Source organism: Ochotona curzoniae, unplaced genomic scaffold (assembly GCF_017591425.1).
Source record: "Ochotona curzoniae isolate NIBS_2020 unplaced genomic scaffold, NIBS_Ocur_1.0 scaffold_4505, whole genome shotgun sequence".
Classification (NCBI taxonomy): Eukaryota; Metazoa; Chordata; class Mammalia; order Lagomorpha; family Ochotonidae; genus Ochotona; species Ochotona curzoniae.
The window spans coordinates 13,806,005-13,829,908 of record NW_024467118.1 but is presented as its reverse complement, the minus strand read 5'-3'; the positions used below and the strand labels follow the sequence as shown (position 1 = coordinate 13,829,908).

General features: G+C 42.6%; 1 protein-coding gene across 3 annotated transcripts in view; it reads left to right on the top strand.

Annotated features, from left to right (window-relative positions):
• Nucleotides 1-23,904, top strand: part of PPARGC1A (PPARG coactivator 1 alpha) — a 659,635-nt gene that overhangs the window by 340,912 nt on the left and 294,819 nt on the right. The window contains exon 2 of one of the 3 annotated variants that reach the window (XM_040966433.1): nt 15,132-15,294. The exons of 1 other annotated variant lie outside the window; for it this stretch is intronic. In XM_040966433.1, coding sequence (XP_040822367.1) covers nt 15,226-15,294 — 69 coding nt within the window. In that variant the 5' untranslated portion in view covers nt 15,132-15,225. Of the gene's footprint in view, nt 1-15,131; nt 15,295-23,904 lie in introns of those variants that run through there. One more of the 3 variants, XM_040966435.1, reaches the window with a different exon arrangement.

Here is a 23,904-nt window from a genome sequence, read left to right as displayed (position 1 = left end):
AAAGAGGCATCTTTTGAGTGCTGGGCTCATTTTTCAAAGGCAAAATCTAGAAGAAAGTGGAGACTGGGAGGATGGAGGATTTTTTTTTTTTGTTCTTGTCGTTGGTTGGGTAGAGTGTGGGAAAGGACGTCAGTAGGTGTGTGAGCACGTCAGTGGGGAGGAGTGAGTGGAAGTGCTGATAGGGAGTATTGGAAGGCATGAGAAAGAAGGGGAATGACTGATCAATAGCTATTTTTCAAGTGTGGAGCATAATTTGTGTCAGGCTGCTGAAATGAGTTAGTGCTTCAGAGTTAATGGCTATGAGCGCATGCCTGTATCACAGCCCTCTCCAAAATGTTTGCCATCAACAATTCTAAAAGGCTGTGAGTGACTCATGGTGCTGTGAGTAACAGGCTGGAATTCGGTGAGTTGGGCCTCTCCCCAGCAACCTTCCTCTTGGATTTCTTGTCTCTGAATTTACATCCCCAGCCGGGCTGCCTCTTGACTCCTCCAGCTCTCGTGCCTCCTTCCTTTCATCCAGAGATGTTCTAAGTCTTACCCTTAGCTCTGGCACACACCCTCAGAAACCATCATTTTGCAGCTGCCCACTAAGGGCACCACATGTCAACTGGACATGTGTCAGAACGGTGCTTTAGACCTACAGACTCAGAGTCTGCACTTAAACAGAAACAGTTCAAGTTTTTGAGAAACACTGTAGGAAACTGGAAATGTGGATTTTCACCCTGTTGTATTTCTGTCCCCTTGTTGTGAACCTCTCCATTTTTTTTCCTACTTGGTTTGAAACACTCCCTAACTGGAGTGAATCCAGAATGAACTGAGTGACGTTTTGGTGGACTGAAAGAAAATTCTGTTGAAAGACAAGTTTTTTATTTCGGGTAGCATGCTGGCCTTAATAATGGAGGTCACTATGGGTGTTTCATCCTCTGTAAACTTTGTGAACAATTAATAAATCTGAAAATTAGACTCTCCCTATCTCTAAGAAAGCCTTTCTGCCAGAAAAGTACCTGCTATGTGCACTCTGAGTTAAACCCATTCTTGAATGTTTTCCACATGTCATATGTGCATATTATTTTTTAAAAGACTTATTATATATTTGAAAGGAAGAATTACACACAGAGAAAGAGAAACATAAAGAGAGACAGAATAAGTAAGATATCTTCACTCCCTGATTGGTCTCAATTTTTGAGGCTGCGTTAGGCTGACGCCAGAAAACTGGAATACCATTTGGATCTCCCACGTGAGGAGCAAGAGCCTAAGTGCTTGGAGCATCTTTTTGTGCTTTCCCTGGGTCATTATCAGAGAGCTGGATCAGAAGTGGAGCACCAGCCAATGCCTACGTAGGATGCTGGTCTCACAGGTGTTGACTTAACCTACTGCACCACGATGCTGGCCCCTAAATGTTATGCAATCACAGATTGGTTTAATCACCAATCAGTGCAGAGAACTGGATCTCATCTTACAGATGAAGAAAATGAGGCACAGAGATGAGAAGTTAATTGCCCAAAGTCACACAGTTGCTGTGTAGTGATATTTGAAAACGGCTGTGTTTTTAACTAGTATATCATTTATCTATCTGGAAATGGCTTTCATCACCTCTGAAGAGTTTTTCCTTGGGGTTTACCAGATGTGTATTTGGGAGGAACTTTCGTTCCTGACCTTCTTCCACACCTGTGCTCAGATATTCATGCACTATGACAATTTTCTGATATCTTCCAACAAGCTGTGGCCTCTCACTTCTCTGAACTGCATTGCTCAGGGTCCTTCAGCAGCTTTGCTTACTTGCAAGATTCCCAGGCAGCCATTGTCACAAGGACACCGCATCCTCTGCTGCCCTCTGCGCCCTGTACTCTGCCTGGCCTGGTGCCTGGTGCGTCACAAACAGCCCGTGTTTGCTCAGTGAATTGAATCTGAGCTGATTTCTCTGTGACAGGAACCTTGGGAGAAAGGTTGTAGACAGAGGAGACTTCTCTGCACACATGGCTTGGCAGCTTTTCACCAAGGTACAACACCTATTTGTCCGAAAATTTAATCTATGATGAATGAAGGCTGAGGAAATGATACTTGGAAAGCAGAATGGGTATAAAAACCCATAGGAGAGGAGGAGGTGTGGATCCTATAGAAGAGGAGGAGGTATAAACTCTGTAGGGTGGAGGAGGTGGACCTATAGGATAGGAGGAGGTATAGACCTAGAGGAGGGGAGGAGATGTGGACTCTATAGAAGAGGAGGAGATGTAGGCCCTATACAAGAGGAGGTGGTACAGACTCTATAAGAGAGGAAGAAGTGTAGACCTCAGAGAAAAGAAAGGAGGTGTGCACTCTATAGGAGACAGAAAGAATAAATCCAGCCCTGGCTTGTGAAACCGGAGCTTTTGTTCCCTACGAAAATCTCACCACTTCCTCTCAGCTAGAACGAAAACATCTCAGACTCCCTTTTGGGATGCTGTCCTGCCTTTGATTTTTCCGAATGTCTTCAAGTGATTTGGGTCTATTTTTAATACGCGTGAGACATGCTGTTGTAAGGAGAGCTAAATTTAGGGGCCCCCTCCCCCTTTCTGTTATTCATCAGCCTTAATCTCCCCTGGAGGAAAAGAGACTGCGCACCCTGTTTTACCACCGTGGAGTTGTGACGTTGGCCCTGATGGCTCCGCAAGCACATTTTCATAAATACTGCGTCGGAAATAAAGATAATGAATGGATTCTTTTTGGGGAGAACGTTAAGTGGGAGTTTATTTATGTGAGCCCTCCCTTGTCTGCTGAAGACAGTGAGATAGGCCCTCTTGTTTCCTTAGGGGTCCTTTGGGGACAGCAGTGAGCCATGTGTTTGTCCCCGGAGTCAACCTCAGCACCCTACCAGCAGAAAGCAGGCGAGCAGGACATGGCCGAAAATAACACATGCATCGAGGCCGCCATGCTAACTTTCTAACTTTGGGTCGTTTTATCCTGACGAGGCCTCCTTTTTTTTTTTTTTTTTTTTTTTTAAGGAAGGCATTGAGCACTTCTTAAAAGCAAACAACTTTGTGAGTGACCAGAAGCTGAGTCTGGGACATTGCACCAGAGCTGGAACCTCAGGGTTTTGTTCCCTGTCTCATCTTTCATGCCTTGGTGCGTCACACACACCTTATGTTCTGCCACTGCCATCCATGTTGGGTGGTCCCCTATATCAGGAATATCTGAGATGAGGCTTGGAAAAGTCCTTGGGGTGAGTTTCAAATGTGCTGCCAGGTGCTAGCCTGCCTCTTGTGTGCAGTTGCCAAGGCTGATGAGGCAGGGAACACAGCTGGGAGGCAGCCATGTGGAGGGCTCCAGAACTGCTCACCTTCTCTAGGCTCCAGACCTCCAATTCCACAGGCACTGTGTGAAGTTATTCACTTTTCTTTGCTTAACTTTCCCCATCTGTAAAATGTGGATGGTGATAATGTATTATGGAATTGCCTTAAAGACTCAAGTGTGTAGTACGAGTGAATACTTAATAGCCTGGTGTCTCAGTTCACCACAATAACACAGGATGAAGGCAGTGAGGCTTCTGGAGCCATGGTAGTGATTTCAGGCAGCTGTCTGATACCTTAACTGTCCTAACACCCATCTGGAGGGTGGTCTTGGCTTAACTTGGCTTCTGGGAGTGTTTACCACCCTGATCTCCAGGATGGGCTGAGTAAGGTGGCCGCTTCAGGATTAGGTGGGAAGTTTAGTCTCAGTGTTAGTCTCTGTTCCATGTGCACTGTCGCCTGGAAGACAGCACATCCCACTCTGCTTCCCCAAATGGGAGTAGTCCACCACCTGTACCTGAAAGACTGAACAGCAGGTGGAAACAGTGGACCTTTTCCAATGAGGTAGACCCGAAAAGGTACCAGCGATCACTTTCTGCAGGTGACCCTGAGACCAGTCCCATCAGTTCCTTAAAGCTTCCGAAAGAAGCAGAACTTTTGAATGTCTTTGCTGCCAAATGCTCTTCAAAATCTTCTCACCTCTCTGTTGAGTTCACGTGAGTGTCCTGCCTCCCCAGGAGATCTTGGAAGAGCACCAGATCTAAGGGGTTGTCAGGTTAGGAGGATCTTCATTCTTCATTTCTTTGTATACATCATCGAGTGGAATCCAACAAGGGGTAGTTTATCGATCAGTGTTTTGTGGGCACTCATGGATATTTGGAATTGGAAATGAGTCTAAAAAGAATCGAAAGGCCAGAATAATGTAACCTTATTGCTGATGCTGTGTGGGCAATGATTAGGGATTAAACATTATCACCATAAGTCTAGCCTTTACAAGAAGGGGAAAGGGACAAGGTGTCCATCTTTTGTTTTTTTCTGTAAGACCATGGGCAGGATGAGCAATTCAGAACAGGAGGTAAGTGGTGTGGTGCAAGGGGCTGGAACCAGATAATGTCTAAGACTGCACAAATGCATTCCTTTCTCCATAACTTAATTGGTAATCACTTTCATGTTATTTGTCTCAGACCGTGTTGACATAGGAAAATTACTCTCGTCTCAATTCTTAGCCCTCAACACGATTTGACACACAATAGGTGTCTAATTTGTGCTGTTTGGAATCCATGAATATGTTCTGGATCAATATAAAGATGTAAAAAAGTGCAGCTTTGTGTATTCATGATGAAAGGCACTTGTCTGGATTGGCTGCAGGACTGGATGGACGTGCGAGACCAATTTAACATTCAGAAATCAGTGGAATGGGAATTTTGAAATCCAGTTGGGTCTGTCTATAAATATATATTTCAATAGCTCTGATAGGTACATTTAAAATATAAAATGGAGGCAATTCAATAAATCATAGAATTTTTCTTTACATCCACCACTGTATTCTCTGAAGGCATTGGGTAAATGATTGCCAAGTTTTCATGGATGCTAGACTAACATATAGTACGCACTTCCAATTGTGGTTTATTTGTTGTGGCATCTGAAAAAGGTATTGTTGTTGGGACAGAAGCTAGAAAGTATGCATTCAGTTTTATTTTGTAGCTGCTGTCATTTACTTTCCTGGGGAAGAAATGAATAGCCGTGCTAGTTGCAAATGGCCTCACCTCTAAATTATATTGTTTTTTATGGTCTTGAGCCAGACCCTTGATGTTACTTTAACTTGGTTTTCATGGTTTAATTTATTTTAGTTGGTAAAGATTATTCATCACTTATTTAATTCCAAGGTTATCTATTGATTCCTTTCTCCTCATTTGGTATTTTCTGACATTTTGTGGCAACCATTATTGATTTGTACAAAATCAGTCATCTGAACCTTCAGAGGAGGCGTCGCTCACTTGTCATCCGCTGTTTTTCTGAACTATTAAGTGGAATCGTCATGGATGGTGAGGGTGTTGAGTGATTTCAAGGCGCGAGTCTGGTCCTTCACATGGATTAGAGCAGGCTTGTGAGAATCCTTGCAGCATTTTGAATGTGAGGTGGCTGAGAAGATTCTCCAATGGTAGTAGCAAGCCGTGTCTTGGTGGGGGGACTAAGTTCTTTCTTCCTATGTTTATCAGTTGCTTTCCTAAACTACTCTAAAGGTACAGCTGGGTTACAAATAAGTCATTGAGGCTTGTTTTGTGAATGGACCTTCTACTGCATCTCCTTTGCTCAGAAAGCTAAATCAGGATTCTCCCTTATTTAACTGCAAGTGCGTCCTAGGAGTGGGTGTGCAAGCCTGCATTTCTTACACGCTGCCCTTGAGGCTTCACACTTGGAACAGCAGGACTTCAGCTCATCTTGCATCCTGAGCACAGTCATCCTTCCCTTCCATGTTGAAACTCTCAATTAGGATGTCAGTGTTAGGAGTGAATGGACAGGAAAGAAATGCTCTCTTCCACTGCACCTCAAACTGTACAAAATCTATGAGAATCCAGTGATGGGTTATTAGCTTGTAAATCAATTGAATAGTTTTTAATGTGCAATTAAATAATAGGGTGGTTTATGAAGTAAATTTTCATGCCTTTAAATCTATTTCAAAATCAGTTTGTGGCATTTTAGAAAAGTGTGGCAGTGCATTATCTCCTCTCCTCTAAACTCTTCTGAGATTTTCCATGCCCCACTCCCATTCCTTGACTGGTGTAAGGAGTCCTGTTCTCCATGCTGTGCTGGAAAATAACTTGTCACAAAGAGTTAGGAGATAAAGCTCTAGGCAGCCTCTCTAAGGAGTGTTTGCAATTTCATCAACAATGATAGAAAAGTTCTTAAAACCAAAAGATATGACTGGTGGATGTTTAAGACTGCTGGAGGACTTTTGTGGAGGCCGGGAGAGGGCAAAGAATTTCCTACACTGCCTTCAGTAGCCCATAGGGCCTATTTCTCATTCAGCCAGCTGCTAACATCTGCCTTTTTCACCTACTCATTAGTCTGTTCTATTATTTCTGTGGGCTGATGACTTGAGATGCTCCATAAGGAAACATCTTTTAAGAAAGCATCTTGTAATTCATCTTTTCCATGCTTAATGTTTTCCGGGACTGTTTTCTGCCTCTCTGAGCTCTCTTAATGTCCAGAGCATCACCAAGTCAGAAGAAGGATATAAACATGTTGGAAAGGCAGGTGTTACTTCTCTACTGAATTGGAAAAGATGATGTATGGGATATCTTCACCTGGTTGGACTTAGATTTGATTCTTCTCAAATCAGTGCCAGATTCATATGCAGAGAAAAACTGAGGCTCTCATCTATATGTTGTTCTTTTATTACATTATTTTGCTTCGAGCTCAAACACATCAAAGTAATTCAGACACTGTAGGTGAGAGCTTCTGATTCCCATCAATTAATTAATGTCTACTAAATCCTTCTGATATGGGCAGATGTTATTACACAGTTATAGAAAGATACCCTAATGCTGTGTTATAATTAATTGACATCTACATAGCTCAGATTTATAAAAAATTTAGTGTTTACCACCAGGCTCTTTCTTACTTAAGTGATATAAACACACTTATGTTATGAAATGAATTGTTTATTTTCTTGAATACTTGAATCTGTTGCTGTCTCTGTTCATTATATGTAGACTGAGAAAGTCCTTTCTGGCTTATCATTTTTGTTTTGTTTAAAAATTTTCTCTTAAGGTTTTGTGATATTAAAAAAGTACATGTTTATGGAATATCTTATATTTTGGTGCATGAATATACTGTTTAGTGTTCAATCAAGGTAAGTATCTTCTCAAATATTACTTCTTTATAGAGAAAGCATTTGAAATCTTTATCCTCCTTTTGTTTTTTTGCCTATAGAAAGAGATATAGTATGCAATAAAACGGCAGGATTTCTTTCCTCTGGAACTATGACCTAGTACCCATTAAATGACTTTTCCTTATCTACTTCTGCCTCCCAGTAGTCCCAGATTTTGGTAACCATCGTTCTGAACCACTCTAAATTCCTACGAGAGCAATTCTTTCAGATGATACTTGAGCAAGATCTTGTGACACTCGTCTTTCTGTAGCCCTAATTTTACTGAATATAATGACCTGAAGTGTCATTCCTGTTACTATGGATGATAAGATTTCACACTTCTTAGTGTCTGGTAACATTCCATTCTGTACACAAACTATTCTTTATCCATTCATTCGTTGGTGGACATATATGACGTTCACAATTCTGAGTTGCTGTGACTAGTGCTACAATGGGCATGAAAAGGCAGATAAGAGAAGTCCTTCTTCATACAGTTGAAAACATTAGTGGCTGCTTACTCATATAAGTTGGTCAAGTAGGGAACTCCTAAGTCATGCTCATGCGCAAAAGATTCAATTTCTACTTAAAACACAGAAATATACATTTACACAACACAATTTTGCTGTGAAACAAAGCGTTTTCTCTAAATATGAATCCATAAAATGCAATTGCAAGATTTTATGTGCAAGGTATATCCCTAAAGGAATCTATCTCCATTTTAGTTCCAGTTTCTATAAAGTGAGTTAAGAATTTATAGACAGTGACTGGCAATCTGAGTACCAAGCTTCTAGATTTTTTAAAAGACTTTTTTTTGTGTGTGTGTTAATTTGAAAAAGCTATGGAAGAAGAGAGAGAGAGAGAGAGAGAGAGAGAGAGAAAGTTGTCCATCAGCTGGTTCACTCCCCAAATGGCTGCAGTGGTCAGAACTGAGCTGATATGAGCCTAAGAGCCAGGAGCTTTCAGGTCTCCAAGTAGGTACTGGGGCCAGAGGACTTGTGGCATCCTTTGTCGTTTTCCCAGGCCATAAGCAGGGAGCTGGATAAGTGGAGCAACTAGGAGCTGAGCTGGCACTCACATGGGATGTCAGTGCCTCAAGTGGAGGCTTAGCATACTGCGTCATGTCACTGGCCCTGCCTCTGTTAATTTTAATAGTTTTTGTGTTCCCTGCTCCTCCAACAGTAATATTTCAGTATTAACTCTGTTTATTGGATCTTCAGAAAGTCTTTGACATGTTTCATGAGGGGAACAACAGATTTTTCATGCAAACTCATTTGTAGAGATATAATTACTTAATTAAAGTGATGTCACTGCATTAATGGACACAGCTGGATACGCAGAATTAGAAACAAAAATGAACAAATCTTGGTAAGCAGACAGTTCAGCCCATGGGAACCAAGGGGCATAAGTAGGTTGGAAAGCATGCGTTCTATCAACACAGGTCTTCTCTTGGCTGGAGTACCAGGGGTGTCAGCACATTTAGAATTGGTGCTGAAGAAATGGGGAGAGGGCATGATTGCTGCAGGAAAACAACAAACTGGAAATCAAATGGTGGTTCTCACTCTCGCGTCTGAAGCAATGACTACTGTAGTACAGTCTCTACCTTTTTGATGCATCCCTTATGGCAGAGCTGCATTCTCATTTTAGAGTTAAGATGCAGCTGCCTCTAGGAATGTGGATTTGGTCCGTGACTGGATTTTGTTGATGAAGAAATTTCTGAAGGTCAGGACTATGCTATGAGACTAGCTCAAGAACTTCATGGAAGATGGAATTAAAAGATAAGTTTTTTGAAGCAAATGATTTTGAAATCTATAAATATGGTGTTTTCAGAATACACATTCTCCATGAACTTTTTAAGGTGCTCTTTCTGTTAGCTTCATTCCCCCAAGAGGCCTCAATGACTGGAACTGAGCCAAGCTGAAGCCAGGAGCCAGGAGCCAGGAGCTTTTTCTGGGTCTCCCCTGTAAGTACAGGGTCAAGGCTTTGGGCCATCCTTGACTGCTTTCCTATGCCACAAGCAGGGAGCTGTATGGGAAGCAGAGCCACAGGGACATGAACTGGCACCCATATGGGATCACAGTCTGTTCAAGGCAAGGACCTTAGTCATTAGGCTGCTGTGCCGGGCCCTAAAAGGTATTTTTAAGGCACTCTGTTTTCTGGATTTAAACATTGTAGTCTAGTAACAGACTTTTTCCTTTTTAAATTTGTTTGATTTTTAATACAAAGTATTGCTAAGACTGTTATAGCAGATGATCAACAAATGCATGCCTGAGACAGAAATGAGTTGCCTTCAGCTCTAGAGACTGCCAATCACAGTTTGGGATGCATTCTAGGAGGGTTCCTTCAGAGACATGAAGGTGAATCTGTCCTAGGCTTCTCTTCTGGGCCCATGTAGGTTTGTTGGCCATGCTGGCTGGTTCTTGGCTTGCAGATATCTCACTGCAGATTCTGCTTTGCCACTGTGTGATGTTGTCCCCAGATGAGCTAAAGCCAGGAGCTTCCTCTGGGTCTCCCATTTGAATGGCAGGAGCCCATGCACTTGGATTGTCTTCTATTGCTTTCCCTAGGACATTAGCTGGACACTGGGTCAAAAGTGGAGCAGCCGAGACATGAACCAGCACCCAAGGGATGCCAGCATTGCAGGCCATTTTTTTGTGTCCACATGTTTTCCCTTAAAAAAGAAAATAAGTCCTGTTGGGTTCAAGTTTCCGCACTGATATCATTTTCATTTGATGACTTTTGTAAAGCCCTTATTGCCAAATGAGATAACATCCTCGAATGTTCCATGTTGGGTGAGGAATGGTGTCAAGAAAGAAATTCCTCAGATGATTTTAGAGGATGCATATCTGCTCATAAAATAGAGCATCATTATCATCCGTTGTACTGGAAAACAATAAAACAAAGCTCCCAGTGCAGCATGCCAGATCAGATTCAAGTTTATGTGTTGTTAAATGACTTCAAAGTTGAAATGTCCGTACTGTGATCCAGCCAGAATTATCATCTCTGCTTGCCTGACACTTTATTTTCATGGTTGACCCTTCATCTAATGAAAACAGTGAACAAAAGAAGAAATAAAATTGGTTCACTTTTGGTTTCTTGACATAAGAAGAGTGAGTAAAACAGTGCCGTTTAACAAAGGCCTGTGTTCCCATGCATTCTCGTTACATTTACAGCGTAGAGACTCACGCTTTGTTACAGCTGCACTGAATCCTACGGAGCTACACTTATTACTTGATGCTTCATTTTGCTTTCATTAATTTCCTTGCTAAGTGATAAGTAGCATTAACGTCATGCTATTCTGCACTTGCATTCTGAGTTGCAGGGACATTATATTTTGAGCATTTTTCACTCTTTTTAAGAACTTGTATTTCTGCATCATCTCTAGAAATTACCACACTTAATGCACTCTTATGAGCAGAAGGAACTAAAGCTATGAAAGGAGGAGGAAATAGAGAAGTGTGAGGGGCATCAGTGGAACAGATTGGTTTCTAATGGGATCTATTTAAAGTAATATTGCTGGCTTACTCAATGCTTGTGATCCAGGCTCTAAGTAGTCTTTCATTTTATTCTTACACAACGCTGGCTGATAAGGGCAGAATATTGGGCAGGGTGTGCTAGGTTATGTTGTGGTAACAAACAACCTTGGAAGTTTTTCTCTTGTTCATTTAAAGCCACACATAATTTCCCAAGGCAACTGTTCTCCATCACTTGACTCAGTATTCTAGTCTGCCTCGATGTTAAAGTACACCTTGTTAACACCTGTTTCTATGGTCATTGCAGCTGGAGAGGAGCAGGCTGAGAGCCAAGTGCCAGTGGTGAGGCCTACCCTAGAAAGTAATACCTGTGATTTCTCTTTCATTTCCTTGGCTGAAACAAGTGATATTAGTTATGACTCTGTTTAAGGCGATTGCAAACACGCAATTCTGCTGTGTGGTTGGATTCTGAAGGGAAGGAACAATGACTGAGATGATTATGCTTCCTGTTAAAAGTTATCTAAGAGGCTGGCATTGTGGTGTAGCTGGTAAAACTGCTGGCTGCAATGCCAGCATCCCCTCTGTGTGTGTTGTTTCATGTCCCAGCTACTCTACTTCTGATCCAGCTCCTTGTTAATTGCCTGGTAATAGTAACTCAAGATGGCCCAAAAATTGGATCTTGCCACCAATGTGGGAGACCCAGATTAAGATCCTGGATCTCGGCTTCAGTTTGGCCTAGCCGTGGCAGTTGCAGCCATCTGGAGAGCAAATTAGCTGATGGAAGATCTCCCTCTAGCTCTGACTCTCAAATAAATAAATCTTAAAATCCTTAAAATGATCTAAGAGTCAAAAGAATGAGAGAGGGAGGCATGGTAGAGGGATGGAATGTTGGGAAGAATACTGAGATACAGGAACAGAAGCAGAGAAGAGGAGAGGAGAGGAGAGGAGAGGAGAGGAGAGGAGAGGAGAGGAGAGGAGAGGAGAGGAGAGGAGAGGAGAGGAGAGGAGAGAAGGAGAGGAGAGGAGAAGAGAGGAGAGGAGGAGAGGAGAGGAGAGGAGAGGAGAGGAGAGGAGAGGAGAGGAGAGGAGAGGAGAGGAGAGGAGAGAAGGAGAGGAGAGGAGAGGAGAGCAGAGGAGAGGAGAGGAGAGGAGAGCAGAGGAGAGGAGAGGAGAGGAGAGGAGAGGAGAGGAGAGGAGAGGAGAGAAGGAGAGGAGAGGAGAAGAGAGGAGAGGAGGAGAGGAGAGGAGAGGAGAGGAGAGAGGAGAGGAGAGGAGAGGAGAGCAGAGGAGAGGAGAGAGGAGAGGAGAGGAGAGGAGAGGAGAGGAGAGGAGAGGAGAGGAGAGAAGGAGAGGAGAGGAGAAGAGAGGAGAGGAGGAGAGGAGAGCAGAGGAGAGGAGAGAGGAGAGGAGAGGAGAGGAGAGCAGAGGAGAGGAGAGGAGAGGAGAGGAGAGGAGAGAGGAGAGGAGAGGAGAGGAGAGCAGAGGAGAGGTGAGGAGAGGAGAGGAGAGGAGAGGAGGAGAGAGGAGAGGAGAGAGGAGAGGAGAGGAGGAGAGGAGAGGAGAGGAGAGGAGAGGAGAGGAGAGGAGAGGAGAGGAGAGGAGAGGAGAGGAGAGGAGAGGAGAGGAGTGTAGAGAGAATTTTCCACTAGCTGCTTCATCCCCAAATGGCTGCAATGGCTGGGATGAGCCAGACCAAAACCATGAGTTGGGACTTCAATGTAGGTTTCCCACTTGACTGGAACACAACTTTTTGAGCTTCCTCATTGCTGATTCCTAGGATCTGCACTAACAGGAGCTGGAATTGGAAGCCAATGTCACAAATCAAACTCCGAAGCCAGTGTCTTCATTTCTAGATTAGAAGTCTACCCCGAAAATACTTTGTTTTTGTAGGTTTGGAAATGAGAATTAAGAGAAGTGAGGTAACCTTTCAAAGGGCACAGAGAGGAAAATAATGTTGCTACTAACAAGCCTATTTGGGAATCACTTCAAAGACTATGTGCTCAAATACTTGCTGCCTTCCATAAGAACAGATGCAACCCTATTGCTGAGGGTGTGAACAAAATGGTAATATTGACTATGGAAAGCTGTTATCAAGGATTTAAAACTGATGTGGAAAATCAGGACTGAAGGAGATTGTGTGGAAGGTCAATGGATTTTCCCTCCCTTGGTCTTTCTCCCTTGTGTTTCAGAACTCTGAGAAACACCTGCATATTTTCAGCAAAAGAAAGGATGCAACAAATCGCTTGTCTGTATTTTTCACTTTTCACTTGTCTGCATTGCTAGCATTGCTAGGAGCGAGGTTTGTGAGGCCTAGACAACATGTCCCCGCATAATCTGAAGATCAGAGAATTGCTGAGTGGAAATAAGAACCTGAGACCCTATCAAAGTGATGTGGGGTGTCAGAAGAGGCAATGGGATTGTCAAAGGGGACTGACTGATATAAAGCAGGGCTTAACTTCTAGCCTCATCACCCTTTGGAACAAGACCATAGGGTTCCATGTTGATAAGTCCTTTCTGGGGTGGAATAGAACCCAGGATTTTTCATTCTACTTAAGCATGGGGCATTATTCTCTCTTGGATTCTTCTTCTGTAAAGTAGGAGTGTTTGCAAAGGGTAGGAAAGCATTCCACACTGTCCCTGTCACCAAGGTCCATACTCACTAGATGCTGGCTAATCTTGTTACTGTAATTGTACCATTTTTTCAAGGGCATGTGATTATTAGGCTTTCTGTGCAATAGTAGACCACAGTGGTAATCTCTTCTGGGAAAACTGTAAATAATGCAAAATATTTGAAAGCCAGTGGCCAGGATGGAAAAATGGCCTGAAAACATTGTAAATGCCTTGCCAAAAGTACTAACGGTATTAACCTCCGAAAACAGGTGCTTTAGTAGGAGCTGGAGCGTATGCTTCCCAACTGCTTGGTCTGTACAGGGTTGTGCAACACTGTAGACTTTAGCCTTTCCTTAGGGAATTGAAAAGCCATCTCTGTGGGTAGAGTGTGTAAGGAGAAGGCATCTATTCTATTCTTTATTGTTAAGATTTATTTTATTTTGGGACTCAGCACAGTGGCCCAGCAGCTAAAGTCCTCATCTTGAACACTCTGGATCCCATATGGGCACCAGTTCTAATCCTGGTGGCACTGCTTCCTATCCAGCTCAATGTTTGTTGCCTGAGAAGGCAGTCGAGGATGGCCCAAAGGCTTGGGACCCTGTATATAAAATAAAATAAATCTTTTTGATACAAGGATTTAATTTTTATTATTATTGAAAAGTCAGATGTATAGAGAGGAGGAGAGATGGAGAGGAAAATCTTCCATCCGATGATTCACTCCCCAAGTGGCCACAATGGCTGGAGCTGTGCCAATCTGAATCCAGGAGCCAGGAACCTCTTCCAGGTCTCCCATGCATGTAGGTGCAGGGTTCCATGGCTCTAGGCCATCCTCAACTGCTTTCCTAGGCCACAAGCAGGGTGGTAGATGGGAAGCAGGGCCAACGAAATTAAAACTGGTGCCCATATGGGATCCCTGCATATGCAAGACGAGGATTTTAGTCACTAGGCTACCATGCCAGGCCCAACACCTATTCATTTTTTATAAAGCTACCAAGCACAGACCGGAACTGTCATGAGAGGTAGTGAGTACACTGTTGCTGACAGGTAAGCATTGTTTGGGTGCATATTGACAGTTTGGTGGCTTCAAACATCAGATAAATCATTAGATCAGAGAAACCATAAGTGATGCTCAACACTACATTTTGTGGTTTTAATAATATTTAATAGAACAATCTAAGAATCTCTTTTAAAAGTGTTGCTGTCTTATCTTTCACCCTGGACCAGTTGAAGCAGCTTCTGTAGGCATGAGGGCAAGTTCTATAGAGGAGAAGATTGTTTTTCTCTGAGGGGGAAATGAAGAGGAAGCGGGATGGAGTGGGCTTGCATTGGGTTGTGCTCCACACTGGGGGTGTCCATGTCTACCTCTAGAATATCAGTTTGGGAAGAGACAGAGAATAAATCTGTTTGTAGCCAAAGGAGCTTGCTGTTATTCATTATTCCTGGCCACTGAGTATTTCATATAATGATGGAGTGAGGGGGAGATATGTTCTATGATATGTGCAGCTTCAGTGTAAAGAAGATTCTTCTAGGATTCCCAGACTGTCTGAGGCCACATGGTAGGAGGCCAATTCTCGTGTGTGTGTGTGTGTGTGTGTGTGTGTGTGTGTGTGTGTCTATGTGGCAGGGGGAGGAAAGAGATGTCAGGGGCATGTAGAAATGAATGTTCTGGGGCATGAAGTGTACTTTCATATTTTGCTCCTGTGACCTTTATATCAGAAGCATAAAAATGACCCATTGTCCTGGCCCTGGAGAGTGGTTATTGCTGATCTCTGGATGCTGGATGGCTGAGCTGGCTCTCAGCCTGGCCAGTTGGTCGCTGTCCAGGTAGCACCATGTATCCCAAATCCATTCCCTGGGGGCTTCTTCCTGCCTGAACCCTCATCCTCTGGCATGGCATTTTCTCCATGACAGTCTCCCCCTGAACTGCACTTGCTGCTGCTTTGGTAAAGGCTTGCAAGGAGAGTCCCTGCCACTGGCAAATCCAGTTTGTGCAGCAGCAGCAGCAATGGATGAGATCTCCCCACGGCTGGAAGAAGACTGGAAAAAGGGACTTGAGCGAGAAGCAGGCTGGCAGGTAAGTGATGTTCTTGCCTCCAGATGAAATCCAACTCTTTCTCAATTCCTTTAACTCCAAGTCCAAGTGATATACAAGAGTCTTATTTCAAAACTGTATATTCTTAGGGTACGTCTGTTTAGGGAAAGTCAGCCTTAGTTTTTGTTTCTTTGCAAACCATGTAAATAAGACTTCAGATGAATTTATTCTGGATGCACAAGCAAGCTAATAGGCTTTTACAAATCTATAGTTGTTGCTAAATTTATACTTTCTTAATAAAGGCTCTTGAATTAACGAGTTGCAGGTGTATATCAATGGAGACATGCAGATTTGGTTTGTGTGAGTTCAAGTTCATTGCAACGTAAAAATTTAACACAACACCTGTCATTGGACTTACTTTACGGGGTTATAGTAGCTTGGAATAAGGGGCTTGGTTTTAACCTATTTTAATGAGGTGACCACTCTTTTAATGCAGCTTGCATACCTTCCTTATTTATGTTGAACTCATAATAGGTAGAAGCTGTGTGGTTTTGCTAAAGGATTCATTTTTGTGTAGAAGCAGTTTTCATTAAAATATGCAAAGCAGTAATGTTTATATGTTACAATACCTATTTCAAATTAGCAAAATTATATGCTCCTGTCTCGTAAGCTGCCAACTGAAATCCCTTCCTAAATCCTGTTGAATGGCTTTGATTACTCTTCCTCACATTACACATTACACACCTCTAATGCATACTTTTATGCATCCACTCCATTGCCATTTAATTAGACAACAATATTGAAGAGCGATGCCAGAGTTTTTCCTTTTTTTTTTTTTTTAAATAAAGCTCCTGCCTTATGGAGAAGGAACATTTCTGTGCTTGAAGCATCTCCTATGGGTGGTTTTGGATAAAAGTAAAACTGCGATTTTCCACTTTGTCTACAGTGGAAAGTTTTCTGTTAAGATAGTGATCCAGAATGAGTTGATTTTCAACATCAATTTTAAAAATAATTCTCCTTTTGATAAAAAAGAGGGAGATTTTTCAAAAAGATTTCTTTTCCAGTTTGTAATCGACATTTTCAATGAAACATAGTCCTGGTATGGGCAGGCATATTTTATTCTGTGCGATGTGTAATGTTAAGTGAGTTTTTTGAGAAAGCCTTGTCTGAGCTGTCCTGGAGTTGGAGTCTTTCCAGGTGGAATGGGGGTGTCATTTGGGAAGTAAGGTGGACTACAAAAGCAATCTTTATTGCTTTAAGAATGACACATGGTAGGTCTCCAGGGGTCCAAACAAATATTCAGATATGTTAATGTGTCTCTTGGAGCCTTGTGTTTTGTTTATCTTCTGCCTTGGAGTTGGCATCTCATATAGTCTTCATTTCAAAGGGGACTGAAGGGAGGAAGGATGTGAGGAGATGACTCAGACATTTTTGTGGATAAAATATTTAAAATAGAAACATGAAGTCCAAATGTTTATGTAAAACTGCATGTGTAATGTCACTGTTAGCCTCCAGGAAACCTGTAATTTACTAATTCTCAAAAGGAAGTTAATGGAAATGTTCTTTAAGCTATTGGTATTTGAAGATGCTTCCCCTGTACTGGTGGACCCCATGTTTTCTGTTTTGATAAACAAAGCTGCCCCTTATACCTAGGAAAGGAAATGGCTAGGATAAAGACATTCTTGTCTTTCATTTGGTTCCCTGATGCTCAGTGGAGCAAGCTGTTTGGTGGAAAGGATGTCGGAGGGCATCTGCTACAGATTCACCAACCTTTGCCTCTCTTCCTATGCCCTCCGAGGTCTGCCTGCCATCTCTACTCTCCAATCATATGTATTGCTTTCCTTGGTCTCTGAATGCATGCCCACCTCAGTGAACACTCAGAGTGTCCCTAAGTTAGGAAACTGAAGCTAATAGTGCCACATGCAAATACTTTGTGGTGAGCATGACTTCTTTTGGCTATCCTTGCAAGATATGAAAAAGGAGAAGAAAAGAACGTTTGGAACTGAATTGTGGAGTCAGGCGACAAGCACATCCCATCAGAGTATCAGTTTGAATCTAGCTCTGCTTCTAATCTGGCTTCCTGTTAATGCACAAGTGCCAGAGTCCTGCCTCCTAGGTGAGGGAACCCAATGAGGTTTGTGGTACTGGGCTTTGATTTGACCCAGCCCTGGAGATTATGGGGGTTTGGGGAATGAGTCAACAGATGGAAGGTCTCTCTCTCTCTCTCTCCTTCCTTTTCAAATAAATGAATTATGAAGACAAAAGACAAATTGTGATGGATGCTGAAGCTTTAGTTTAGCCACATAATATAGTACTTATTAGATTGGGTTCAGTATTGTCCTACTCCCTCCTGCTCTTCATTAATCATAGCACTAAGGAGGTTTGTGTGAGTGCTATAAGCAATCACATAATAATACATCCGCCAAACCTCATAAGATGGCTACAGGTACTTATGATTACCCCATTTGACAGGTGAAGAAATTAAGCACCACCTTGATTACATGACTTACTCAAAGCCATCCAGAGTCAGAAACAGGCCAATTGAGCTCCAACACCCATGCTCATCCCACTTTTGTTGCTGTGCCATTTGAATTGGACTTCATCTCATTTTTTATCTCATGAAATAATAGCTTAGAAGCAGCTGTGATGTGGGCAGACAGAAAGCAAGAGGAAGAGAGGGAAAAAGCATGATGATCTTCTAATGGAATAATCAATCTCTGAATCATTAAGACTTTAAGAAAATGTTTTTACTAGTTTATTTTTTAACCCTTACTCTCTACCACACATGACTTACTCCTGTTGTAGAGATAGAAAAACTGAGATTTTGTGGTATTAATGATTGTATCCAAGGTCACATAGCTACTGATGCTGAAAAGGGCTGTGGACCGGTTTACCTGATCCTTAAGGTATACTCTTATATAAGGCTGTCCCTCAGAGAATGTTTGCAAATTACATTTTGATCATATATATGTAACATATTAATATATAACATATTATTAATATCTTATATGTTATATTAATATATACATATATATTTAAAGATTTATTTAGTTTATATTGGAAAGGCAGATATACAGAGAGGACGAGAGACAGAGAGGAAGATCTTCTACCCAGTGGTCCATTCTCCAAGTGTTCGGAATGGCTGGAGCTGAGCCAATCCAAAGTCAGGTGCCCAGAACTTCTTCAGGGTCTCCCATGCTGGTTCAGCGTTTCCCATGCTGGTGCAGGGTCCCAAGGCTTTGGGCACTTCTTGATTACTTTCCCAGCCCACAGCAGGGAGCTAGATGGGAAGTGGGGTGGCTGGGACATTAACTGGCACCCATACGGGATACCAGTGCATTTAGGGTGAGGACTTTAGCTGCTGGTCTATCGTGCCTGGTCCTTGATCATATATTTTTAAAAGATTCATTTATTTATTGTACAAATCAGTGTCACAGAGAAAGGAATAGAGAGTTTTTCCATCTGCTGGTTTACTCACTAGATAAACACAATGGCCAGGGTTGAGCCAGACCACAGCTAGGAGCCAGGAGCTTCATCCAGGTCTCCAGTCTAGATAGCAGCAGGCTGAACACTTGGGCTATCTTCCACGGCTTTGCACAGGCTATCATCAGGAAGCTGGGTTGGAAGTGGAACAGCTGGGATAGGAGTCTGCACTGATATGGGATGCTGATATTCCAGGCAGTGGCTCTACCCACAACGCTGGCACAGATAATAAATATATTTTAACTTTCTCAACTCACAGTAATGTATGTAACTGGATTGTTTCTTAAGAAGAAACTTTGTTTACTTACTTCTTCAGAATAGGGTTGAACTGAATGCTGTTGGCCTTAGGTGAACTTGCTTACCCATGGAGCTGGAAATGTATTAGATGTAATTTCTAGAATCAACATAATCTGAAAATCTATTTAAGCATATAACCCACACAGGAAAACCAACAGTAGCTGTGTCAACTATACTGCTCCCATCTTCCACAGCCCCTGCAGCTCTGGAAGAATCTCAGAAACAGAGCCTGGAGTTACTGCTGCTGCCAGGTGCCCATTTGATCCCTGGCGCTCTTACTTCCCCTGATGTCACCTGACTTATATATCTAGCTGATTGTGATTGGGTGAGGTCCTGGAAGAGACATGGGGTGGAGACTTGATCCTCCTTAATCATTCAGGTCAAAGATCAGCTACAAGACACGATGGAGGAGGCAAGCACCCACTTCTGGCCTACATTTTAGGTAGAATCTCTAAAGTAAGCCATGTTACAGCAGTGTCACTATTTTGAAATGCTCGAGTAATATCATATTTCTTTGCCTGTATCTCCATAAGAAGATGAGTTCCTCAATGGCAGAGGTGGAGCATGGAACCTGGCACACGATAAATGCTGATGAATGTTTGCCCAACTGACTGAAATTGCATATTTGACCTGGAAAGAAATAGAGACATGATCTAGCCATGAAGCCCTGATTTTTTTCTTGGAGAAGGATGAAAGGGAATGTTGAAGTTCCAGGGATGGTTGGGGAGGAGCTGGTGTTCCAGTCTCCATTTCAACTTTCATCCTCACTTCAAGGTTGCTTCTCCATTTCCTTTCTTGCTATGCCTCCACTTTCCCATCTGTAAAATTGCGATCTGTGTTTGTATAGATACAGATTTATAAGGGCGCCTCTGACTAGACGGATGCCATAGTGTAAGTGCCAAAGCTGTGGGGTTTGGAGCTGGACCACATCCTTAGTTCCTAAATGCACGGTATTGGTAAAGGTTGCAGTTTCTCTGTGCTTCCTTTTCCTTACTAAATGGGAATAATTATAGTGGATACTTGGTGATTTTGTTGTGGGGACTAAATAAAATGTGGGAGCCATTTAGAAGAGTGCATCGATAAGTATTCTTTGTTGACCGTGATATGAACTACATGAGCCAGCTGGAGTTCATTGTCTATTTATTTTATCATTATTGTTAGTAGCAGTAGTATGAGAGAGAATGAAGGGCCAGGGAGAAAGACTGAACTCTAATAATATCCATAACACTTGGAGGCTGGAGCTGTGTACTGGAAACTCCATCTAGGTCTCCAACATGGGTGGCAGGAACTCAATGTCGTGAGCTGTCACACCTGCCTCCCAGGGTTTGGATTAGCAGAAAACTGTAATTAGGAGCCAGAGTTGGGACTCAACCATAGGTGGTGGATATGGATATTGGTGTCTTAACTGCTTGGCCAGATGCCTGTCTGCTCTTATCTGTGTAATGCAATGAACCGTTTTGTGTTGTTTTGAATACCTACTATGTGCAAAGAGTGTACACCCCTAAGTGGATGACAAAGTGACTGGAGCTGTTCTAGAACTCAAGGCAACAGGGATGAAGACATAACAGATCATTTCAAATTATAAACCAACCACAGAGTGCTCCATGTATCATAGGAACAGTGAGAAGTAGCTTCCAAACCCATCTTGGAGATTTCCTGGAAGTGGAACACTAGAGCTAGTTTTTTAAAAAAGAGAAATATTTAAGCCAAGGAAAACTCGAGAAGATGATTTGAAGCCAAGGAAAAGAACAATTCAGACACAAGAAGGAGAGAAATGCTAAAGTGTGCATTAAGGAGTAGCCTGTCGTTTTTTGTTGCCAGCAAGAGCAGTGGCAGGAAGGAACAAAGTCTTGTTGAACTAGACAAGATACCTTCAGCAGGTGTAGGAGATTCAGAGACAAGTATTAAGCAAAAGCATCACATGGGGTTTTATATTTTCACTTAGAAAGATTATTCAGATTTCGGAGTGGAGTCTAAGCTGGGTCCTAACAAACTGCAGGTGAGCAAGCAAGGTAAGCTGCTTCATCACTCTAGGTTAGGGCTTGCTGGAGCAGTGAAAACAAGCTGGAGAGAGGTAGATTTCATCAATATGCAGAAAATTCCAGCCTCAGGGTTTACGCATGTGCAGTATTAGGATGTGGAAGGGGCGGATGACATCCAGGTTTGTCTTTGGTAGGGGATGGCCAAGTGGACACATCTGCCATCATCTTGAAAGAATTATCCAAGGAAAAAACGATTTCTGAGCTCTGCTGAAGGGGTAGAGAGCAACTGTTGAAATAGTGGAGGAAAGTTGCAATAATTGTGAGTGCGGAGTAGCTTTGATACTTGAGGACAAAACAAAGTCCCATGAAGACTCAGAGAAGATAATGACATCCGGGGTAGTTGACAATGACCAAGGGCCTACTCTATGCCAAGTGTGGTTTTAAGTACTTGTTTGCAACACTTCAGAGCCTCTGAGTGCTTTCTTCACTCTCTGAACTAGAATGGTCTTAAGTCATATTCCCATTTCATAGATGAAGCAGTTTCGGAAAGGTAAGATCATTCAACTGGTACGTGGAACTAAAACCCAGAGGGCTAGATCCAGGGCCTGTAACCAACCTAGGATTATGTCCATCTACCTGGAGTCAGGGGGTGGGGATGACCTAACAGTGTGCAAGGTATTTGTGTAGAATTTTAAAAACATAGATAGCCAGGTTCTTACTGAGGGCAGACAGAACAACTTTGTGAATATCAGGTCTCTCCCAATTAATGGGCCAGCTTAGTCTCTTTAGATGGTACAGACAGCTCGATGTTCCCAACAGAGGCCATGCATGACCTCCAGTGAGGCTGACGCAGGACTCAGGTCTGTGCCCATCACAGATATATGAAAACTGGTTGCCTCACTGTCTCAGAGAACTGGATGTGCAACTTCAGTCAAGTCCCTTCACCCTCTGAGCTGTACAATGGGAAAGAAAATACCACTTTCCAGGTAAAAATGGAACGAAGTATTTTCTAGAAAGAACTTTTTCACTGAGAAACCTGCTATAAATTTTTAGTTCCCACAATCAAATGGAGATCAGAAATGAGTTTTTGAAGTAATATCTAATATAAAAAACAACCTATGCAATATAGATTTTCCCAATCTCATTATAATTTTGTGTCTCAGTTTACATGGAGGAAGGAAGTAGACTTGGTGCTGCTTCTTGCTGTTTGGGGAGGATCCCTCTTTTTGGTTTGAATCTCTTGCCAGGGGGCATTGGTGCGAAATAGGTTCATATTTGAAGTTTGCTTCATGTTTGCAGAGATCTGCTTCAAGATTCTGTCTGGTGGTGATGGGCCAACATGAGCGCCTAAGGATATAGGCCAACGTATTCAAATCAGTGTCAGGTGGATAATGCACCCAGCAAGAGATGTCTTGATGGCTTGAATGCAGGAGATGTGGGAGTTAAATTCTCGACAAGTTGTATTTTTCTTCTATTGTTACGCTTCTGGCATGATGGCGTGTTTAGAGAAGACGGCTTTTCTTTTTGTTGGCTTTGATTTTGTGCTGTTGCCTTTCAAATGCAGGATCCATTTCCTCATCCATTCATTCATTCATGGGATCAAGGAAGGTGGAGTGTTTGATGCATTTCTTAGATTCAGATATTATAGATTCATGGAGCTTGGAGCAGTCTTGGGATTTTGTTTGATTTCATGCTACACATTCCTTGCTCTGAGCAGAACCAAGTCCAAAAAGCTTAAGACAGAAAATCTAACCCTCTCTCCATAACTCATTTCCAGGTCTAGGAAACGATTCTCAGGCTAAGGAAATCCTTCTGCGTGGTGTATTTAAACTGTCCTGTGACAGCTCAGGCCGGGTTCTGCTCCTTCATCCTCCCTGGAGGTGGAGAAAAACAGCTCTGTCACTGTCCTCAGGAGTCAGCCTGCCTGGCCTTGAAGATCATTATGAGATCAGCCTTCGGCTTTTGCTGCTCAAGGCTACGCAACCTAAACCCTTAGGTGTAATTCTTCATTTCTGTCTTCTTGAATTTCTCTGAACCTTCTCCAAGTCTGCTCATTTCACTTAGCTTGCATTGCCTAGAACTTTTCAGGAGGAGTAGCCAGGCTAACCAGGTCACTTCACCTGCTCCTTCATCAAATCAGCTGCTACCCATTTACTGAGCTCCACATGGAAATATTAGTGCCCTGAGACAATCTTTGAATGTGCAAAGATAGGCAAAAACAGTGGGATGCACTGGTGAGGAACCTGCTTGACATTGTGGTCCAATCCTTACCTGCTCTATAACTATGAGCATTTAATTAAACTCTGTCTGTTCTGTCATGGATTAAATGGGATACTCATGCTCTCCCATTGTTGCGAATATGTGAATAAATACATGTGATGCACTTGGAAGAGTGGTTGGCATACGATCGTGGTTTTGTAGCACTTAAATACAAAGCAGGATGTAAGATGTACAGCCTACCTTCAACTTGGACTCGTTCTACTTGGAGAGATGCATTCCCAAATGAATCCTAAAGAATTGATTATACCTCCAGGTATTAGGAACGCATGGGATCTGAGTTCAGAGGCCCAAGGGCAATTATGCTGTTGGTCATCAGAAATGTGAGGTGAGATGTTTGTGGTGTTTGTTATACTGATTTGTCATTCTCCTAGACGGCTGGGGGAACATGAGACAGCTCAGTATGCTACCACATCCCACACATCACTGTTGCACTTTAAGGAGGGAAGAGGGGTTTTCTAGGTTGGTGAAGAAGGGAAGAGGTATTGTAAGCAGAGAGAACCTTGTGGACAAAGACCAGTAGCTGGTTGTATTTAAAGTGTGATGGGCTCTGGGAGAGGTCATTTCAATGGGCTGGCAATTCAACATGAAGAACCACAGAGGTCTTATGAGG